Raw genomic sequence first — 7,881 nt, 5'->3', positions numbered from 1 at the left:
ATGCGGAGGACGCCGCCGTGGCCGGGGTCCTTGAGCGTGGTCTTGTACTTGGCACCGATCGTCATGGTCCCCATCGCCTCCTCCTCCTCGAGCTCAACGGCGCAGGGAGAGGGCGGGGCAGCTAGCTAGACAGGGATTCGCCCGCAAACCTCGGGAAGGTGACACCCGGATGGTCGCCTCGCCTCGCCGGCGCCGGTGCCGATAGGGTTGGTGTCGATGTCGAGTTCGAAGGAGGGCTTCGCGCGTGCAGTCGGGGGCTGGAGTCGTTGCAGGAGCTACAGGAGACGCTGCGGGGAGCTGGGACTCCGGCTCAAGGAGGGAGTCAGGCGGCGGCGGCGGCGGCGGCGGAAGGAGATGCTGGTGGGAGGCGGCGGTGCTCTTCGGTCTGAGCGAGGGAGGGACGGCGAGGGGAAAAGGAGGCCGAGCGAACGTGTGGGTTGGCGGTGGCACTGGTCCGTAAATAAGAAGGCAATGTCGTGGCTAAAGCTAGGTCGCGTTTGGTTAGACCGAACTGATCGGTTTTTTTTTTTGAAAAAGTCCAAAATAAACCTTAAACTCGTACACGAAAACTAAATTAAACCCTAAACTTCTAATTCCTGAAATCAGCACACCGAACTATCAAATCCCGGTCTATTTTAAACCTTGAGCGCGTTTTCGAAGTGATTTTCGATGTGGCAGCAGGTCGAACTTGGGATAGTTGGCAACTGGGCCGGCCCACCAAACGCGAAACGTGATTTTCAACTAAAAAAAAAGCAAAAACACAATACTCAGGTGGAATCGAACTTACGATCTGGCACTGCTGAACTAGTGCTATAGCCACTCCCAGCAGATAATTTTTAGTGACAAATGTGAAGCGCGGATGTATTTAACCAGACTACTTAGCATAGAGGTTCAAAAACATTTTGGTTTTTTCAAAATTTTCTTGAAACTAATCAACAATTTTGAATTTCGGATATTCTTAAAAGGAACAAACAGTTTTTCCGTTCCAAACATGGTTTGCAAAAAAATTAACACTTTTTGGAATTACGATTTAAAACAAACACAAACAATTTTTGAAACGTGAACCATTTTTTAAATCCCTGAATATTTTTTATACATGAAACATTTTTAAACCTGAATAAAATTTTCAGATCGCTAACAATTATTGAAACCTGAACTAAATTTTAAAAGTGAATTTGTTTTTGAAAACATGAACATTTTCAAAGATAAACATATGTTGAAAAATGGCAACAAATTTTGCAAACTGAACAACATTTAAAATGGGAAAATTTGTTTGAACTTTAAAATTTTGTTCAGGTTTCAAAATTGTTCATGTTTTCAACAATTTTTGTTTTTTTACCAAAATGTGTTCGCACTTTAAAGAATGTTCTGGGCTTTAAAAATGGTTCAGGTGTTAAAAAATATTTTTTTTCAAAAACTGTTCGTAACTCCAATTTTTTTTCATTTATTTAGAAAAAAGTAATTTAAAAATTGTTTTTTGATTGTTAGAACATTCGGATTTCGAAATTTTTGACAATTTTCAAGAAAATGTTTCAAACAATTACAAAAAATGTTTTTCAAATCTTCACGCTGCGTGTGTTTAAATATATTTGTGCTACACTTACGTCACCCACAGCCAACAATTAGAGTGGCTAGAGCGTGAGGTCGCAAGATCGATTCGCAGGGGTCTTCTTTTTCATCGTTTTTATGTAGCACTGTTCGGAAAAAAATGTTGCAAAAAACAAAAAGAACAAGCTTCGCCCCTGCCTTATGGGCCGGCCCAGTCGGCCGCAGCCACCCATCCCGGGTTCAGCCACCATCCCTGTTTGGGAATGCACTAAGGTTTAAAATAGACCGGGATCAGATAGTTCAGTGTGCTGATTTCAGGGATTAGAAGTTCAGTGTTTGATTTAGCTTTCGTGTACAATTCAAGGTTTGTTTTGGACTTTTTCCTTTTTTTGAAAAAGAAGAAAATACGGTCTTCTGAAATGACAGAATAGAACCGATTTTTTAACCAAAATCCGGTTCAAAAAAAACGGTCTTCTGAAATGACAGAATCAGAACCGATTTTTTTATTGAACCAGAAATTTAGTGGGGTTCCGGTTAAAAACTGAACTAGACTGCACGATATGTAACATCATTCTGAAAAAAAATAAAGCACTTTCCTGTGTTTTTTCCATGGTAATATATGTCTCATTTATATCATATACATCATAGTACAAGCCACGTAGACACCGATCTGATAAAACTGAAAAGACAACAGTAATAATGACGTGAAAATGTTTATTGAGTTTAGCTACTGAGGGAGTCCTGGATTAGGGGGTGTCCGGATGGCCGGACTATGACATTTGGCCGGACTCCCGGACTATGAAGGTACAAGATTGAAGACTTCGTCCCGTGTCCGGATAGGACTTTCCTTGGCGTGGAAGGCAAGCTTGGCGATTCGATATGAAGATCTCCTCCCATTGTAACCGACTCTGTGTAACCCTAGCCCTCTCCGGTGTCTATATAAACCGAAGAGTTTTAGTCCGTAGGACGAACAACAATCATACCATAGGCTAGCTTCTAGGGTTTAGCCTCTCTGATCTCGTGGTAGATCCACTCTTGTATTACCCATATCATCAATATTAATCAAGCAGGAGTAGGGTTTTACCTCCATCGAGAGGGCCCGAACCTGGGTAAAAACATCGTGTCCCTTGTCTCATGTTACCATCCGCCTAGACGCACAGTTCGGGACCCCCTACCCGAGATCCGCCGGTTTTGACACCGACATTGGTGCTTTCATTGAGAGTTCCTCTGTGTCGTCACCGTCAGGAAGGATGCCGCACCCCGTCTTTAAAGATGGCGTTGTTGCTAAAGGAGCTTTGGCTGTCAGTCAAACTCTCCGGCTAGGCAGGTTTTTGATGACTGCCTGTTCGACCGCCACGCCGACGATGACCTCTCGGGTCATCGAAAGCAATCTCCACGTCAGCTCGGAATTTGCCGAGCAATTAGATCCGATGGAGCTCTCCTCCCTAAACGAGCTCTTGGATCACATCGCCTCCCTGGGAGTCGCTACAGATTACGGCCAGATTGGGCTTAAACCTGATCGAGAGAGATTGACTCTCCCCAGGTCACCCACCACGTTGAAGTGGTGGAGGAACAATATGGCAAATCTTCGCCCATCCTAAGGACCATATGTGTCCGGATTCCCGATCCCTCCAAGCCGGACATCCGCGGAGGGGAGGACGTCGCCCAAACCCTAAACCTAAAGTCAGGCAACAGGCCTGATTCATTGAATAACGTCCAAGAAAACAAGCTTCCGAGTTTGGAAACTCTTTTTCCCTTGAGCCTTATGTCGGGCGAGGTTCCGGATTTAAAGCCACCCGCCCACCCAAATATAAGGGATCTATCCCTAATTCGGCAAGAGCCCAGGGAATCAGTGCATCACTACTGGGACAGATTCCTCCTGGTTATGAACAGGATACATGACTGCCACGAGGGAGATGCAATCTCGTTCTTCTGCAATAACTGCACGGACACCGGAATCCTTAACGCCATAAGTCGCCGCGAAATTACACGCTTCGCCGACTTGACATCCATAGTACAAAAGTATTGTGCGACAGAAAGCGTCCGGAAAACCAAAACAAAATTCTGGGACAAACTGACCCTGAATACAATACCAGTCCAAAACAAAAGGGCACATTATCGCCAGGCACCTAGGCCAAATAGCAAAAAACAAAAACCCTCTACAGGGTATGGAACCGTACTGGAGGGATGGCTCAATGGACCCTGTAAAATTCATAATACAGAGGGCGTCACACCAACTCATAGCCTTAGAGCGTGTTGGATACTCCGGCAGGTAGCCAGAAGTGGCGAGGAGCTTCTAACTCCAGAATCCGCAGAGCACCACCCCACAAACGTCAGTACGGTGTCGACAGTCTTCGAGACTTTCGCATCAAACAATGCGAGAAAGCGAACGCTCCGCAGCCTTACCGAAGTCTACCAAGTAGCAACAATAAACCCATGGAGTGACACGGCTAACACCTTTAACGCCAGTGACGAACCTAAATTCCGGACAGCCCGAGCGCCAGCCGCACTGGTCCTCAGTCCGATAGTGGACGACTTCCGGCTTACAAAGGTACTCATGGAGGGTGGCAGCGGACTAAATCTCATATATGAAGAAACCCTGTGGAAAATGGAAATAGACTGGAGCCGCATTGAGCGAAGCAACACAACCTTCCGAGGAATAATCCCCAGTCGTGAAGTGTGCTGCTCAGAAAAAATCACACTGGATGTAGTGTTCGGCACGCCGGATAATTACAGATTCGAGGAGGTCACATTTCAAGTGGCCCCGTTCAGCAGCGGATACCACGCTCTGTTAGGGCGAGAAGCATTCACAATTTTTCAAGCTATACCCCATTACAGGTACATGAAGCTCAAAATGCCCGGACCCAACGGAATAATCACCCTTGCCAGCGATCTGGACATAGCGCTCTGCGCCGAAAACAAGACAGCCGCACTAGCCCTCGAGGCACTATCCGAAGCCTTGGCGGCCGAGGAACTAACTGTGTTGCGCTCCACGGTGGACAAGGACGACATGGTACCCGACAAAAGATCCAAATCCACCTCCTTCAAGCCGGCATACGAAATAGTCAAGTTCCAAGTCCATCCAACGGACACTACAAAAACGGCCTCCATCGGGGCACAACTGAGCCCTGACGTCGACGCCGCACTAAGAGAATTCCTACGCGAAAATTGGGACATTTTTGCCTGGCATCCTTCAGACATGCTAGGAATCCCACGCAGGCTGGCCGAGCACAGCCTGAACATCTTAAAAGGGTTCAAACCCGTTAAGCAGACTCTTCGGCGTTTCTCCGAACCTAAGAGACAAGCCATGGGAGAGGAGCTAGCCAAACTATTGGAAGCCAGATTCATCAGAGATATAAAACATCCGGACTGGCTGGCAAACCTGGTAATGGTACCAAAGAAGGACAAATCCTGGCGCCTATGCGTCAATTTCAAAGACCTAAATAAGGCCTGCCCAAAGGATCCCTTCCCCCTCCCCCGCATTGATCAAATCATTGACGCCACTGCAGAACACGATTCATTGTGTTTCCGCGATGCATACTCTGGTTACCACCAAATCAAGATGGCAGAGTCAGACCAAGCCGCAATGGCATTCATCACCCCATACGGCCCATTCTGCTTCAACACAATGCCCTTCGGGCTCAAAAACGCCGGCGCAACATATCAGCGCATGATTCAGACATGTCTGGCCAACCAGATCGGCAAAACTGTTGAAGCATACATAGATGACGTGGTCGTCAAAACCAAACACGTCGAAATTCTGATAGACGACTTGAGGCTCACGTTCGATAACCTCCGAACGTATGACATTAGGCTTAACCCGGAAAAATGCGTTTTTGGCGTACCAGCCGGAAAGCTCCTGGGCTTCATTGTATTCGGTAGAGGAATTGAAGCAAACCCAGCCAAGATCCGAGCTCTGTCACAATTGGATACTCCAAAAGATCTCAAGCAAATACAAAAGTTGAGGGGATGTGTGGCGGCCCTAAGCCGCTTCATCTCCCGCTTGGGGGAAAAGGCATTACCCCTTTACCTCCTCCTCCGGCGCACCGAACACTTCGAGTGGACGGATGCCGCCACGGCCGGACTTGAAGACATAAAAGCCATACTGGCAACAAACCCTATCCTGGTCGCGCCGAACATCGGCGAACCTATGTTGTTATACATCGCGGCAACTCACCAAGTTGTAAGCGCAGTCCTCGTCGTCGAACGAGAAACGGACGGACACAAATTCCTTGTCCAGAAACTAGTGTACTACGTGTCCACTGTCCTCACTCCATGCAAGTCCCGGTACCCGCACTACCAAAAAATAGCATACGAAGTGTTCATGGCGTCCCGGAAGCTACGTCACTACTTTCAAGAGTGTTCGATAATAGTAGCCTCCGAAGTACCTCTTAACTATATCATAAACAACCGCGATGCAACGGGCCGGATTGCCAAATGGGCCATTGAGCTCCTTCCGTTCGACATAACATATAAGCCACGGCGAGCCATCAAGTCGCAAGCCTTGGCCGACTTCGTCGCTGAATGGACTGAAGCCGAACTCCCTAAAGAGTACGACACATATTCCAACTGGACCATGCACTTTGACGGCTCTAAAATGCTGGCGGGTCTGGGGGGCTGGCGTCGTCCTGATGTCCCCAACAGGAGATACAATCCAATATGTACTCCAGATAATGTATACAGACTCCAACAATGCAGCCGAATACGAGGCCCTTCTTCATGGCCTCCGGATGGCAGTCTCCATGGGCATTCAACGCCTAGAGGTGCGTGGGGATTCGAACCTCGCAATATCCCAAATAAATGGAGACTTCGACGCCAAAGATCCAAAAATGGCAGCCTATCACAACGTCGTCCTAAATATGTCAGCCCGGTTCGAAGGACTGGAATTCCACCATATAGCCCGGGAAAATAATCAGGCAGCAGACATCTTGGCACGCATCGGCGCAAAACGCGATGCAGTACCCCCAACATTTTCCTGGAAAGGCTATTTAAGCCATTCGTACAGTGGGAAGGGGAACCCCGGAATTAACAATCCGGATCAAGCCGCATCACCTGACCCCGAACACCCTGACACAACGAAAGACTCCTTCAATGAAGTCACACCCTCAGCCCACGTAATAATGGCAGTAATTGCCCCGTGGACAGAACCATTCATAGCCTACTTAACTAGGCAGGAACTCCCCGAGGACCAAAATGAGGCACGATGCATAGTGCAGCGATCTAAAGCCTATAAAGTCCACGAAGGAGACCTTTATAGGAAAAGCACCACCGGAGTCCTTCAAAGATGTATCTCCGAAGAGGAAGGGCGGAACCTTCTGGCGGAAATTCACGCCGGACTCAGCGGGCACCACGCTGCAGCCCGAGCCCTTGTGAGCAAGGCCTTCCGTACCGGATTCTATTGGCCGACGGCCCGGGCAGACGCTCAGGACTTAGTCCAACAATGCGTCGGCTGCCAACTATTCGCTAATCAAAGCCACATGCCACCTACCGCCCTACAAACCATACCCATCACCTGGCCTTTTGCGGTCTGGGGGCTTGACATGGTGGGACCCCTTAAAGGAGGAACCCACAAGCAAAAATATCTACTGGTCATGGTGGATAAATTCACCAAATGGCTAGAGGCCAAGCCCGTTAAGACGGCCGAATCCGGACCGGTGATAGACTTCATATCCGGGGTTGTACACCGTTACGGCGTCCCCCACAACATCATTACTGACAACGGCACAAACTTCACGGCCGATGAAGTTAAACTCTGGTGCAAAGACATGGGCATTAAGATCGATTACGCTTCAATCTATCACTCACAAACTAACGGTCAAGTCGAGCGGGCCAACGGTCTAATCATGAGCGGCATCAAACCCAGATTAGTGCGATCCCTTACAAAATCCAACATGCACTGGGTAAAGGAGCTTGACTCCGTACTCTGGGGGCTGCGGACCACGCCAAATCGCACTACCGGATTCACACCATTCTTTATGGTATATGGCACAGAGGCGGTCCTGCCGTGCGACATAATTCATGACTCACCTCGCGTGCGCATGTACGAAGAGAGAGAAGCCGAGCTCGATCGGCAGGACAGCTTGGACGCATTGGAAGAGGAGCGCGACGTTGCAAAGGCCCGTTCCGCATTCTATCAACAGCAGGCTCGAAGATATCAAAGCAGAGAAGTACGGGCCAAAACTTACAATGTTGGCAAACTAGTTCTACGCCTGCCGGACAAGAAAAAGGACAAACTCAAGCCCAAAGTGGGAGGGTCCCTTCATAATCGACCAAGTCCTGACTGGTGGAGCGTACCGTCTGCGAAATGCATCGGACAACCGACTCGAGCCAAAC

The 7,881-nt window shown here is 48.3% G+C and overlaps 1 protein-coding gene across 2 annotated transcripts in view; it reads right to left on the bottom strand.

The window, feature by feature from the left end:
* LOC119278042 (general transcription and DNA repair factor IIH subunit TFB1-3-like) overlaps positions 1–431 on the bottom strand; it is a 9,452-nt gene extending 9,021 nt beyond the window's left edge. For both annotated transcript variants that reach the window (XR_005137464.1, XM_037559390.1), the window contains exon 1: positions 1–431. Coding sequence is in view for 1 of the 2 variants with exons in the window: in XM_037559390.1 (XP_037415287.1) it covers positions 1–74 (74 nt within the window). In the remaining variant the exon portion in view is untranslated.
* Positions 432–7,881: the final 7,450 nt, after the last annotated feature.

The sequence above is a fragment of the Triticum dicoccoides genome, chromosome 3B, assembly GCF_002162155.2.
Source record: "Triticum dicoccoides isolate Atlit2015 ecotype Zavitan chromosome 3B, WEW_v2.0, whole genome shotgun sequence".
Classification (NCBI taxonomy): domain Eukaryota; kingdom Viridiplantae; phylum Streptophyta; class Magnoliopsida; order Poales; family Poaceae; genus Triticum; species Triticum dicoccoides.
This window is presented reverse-complemented; position numbering and strand designations above follow the sequence as displayed.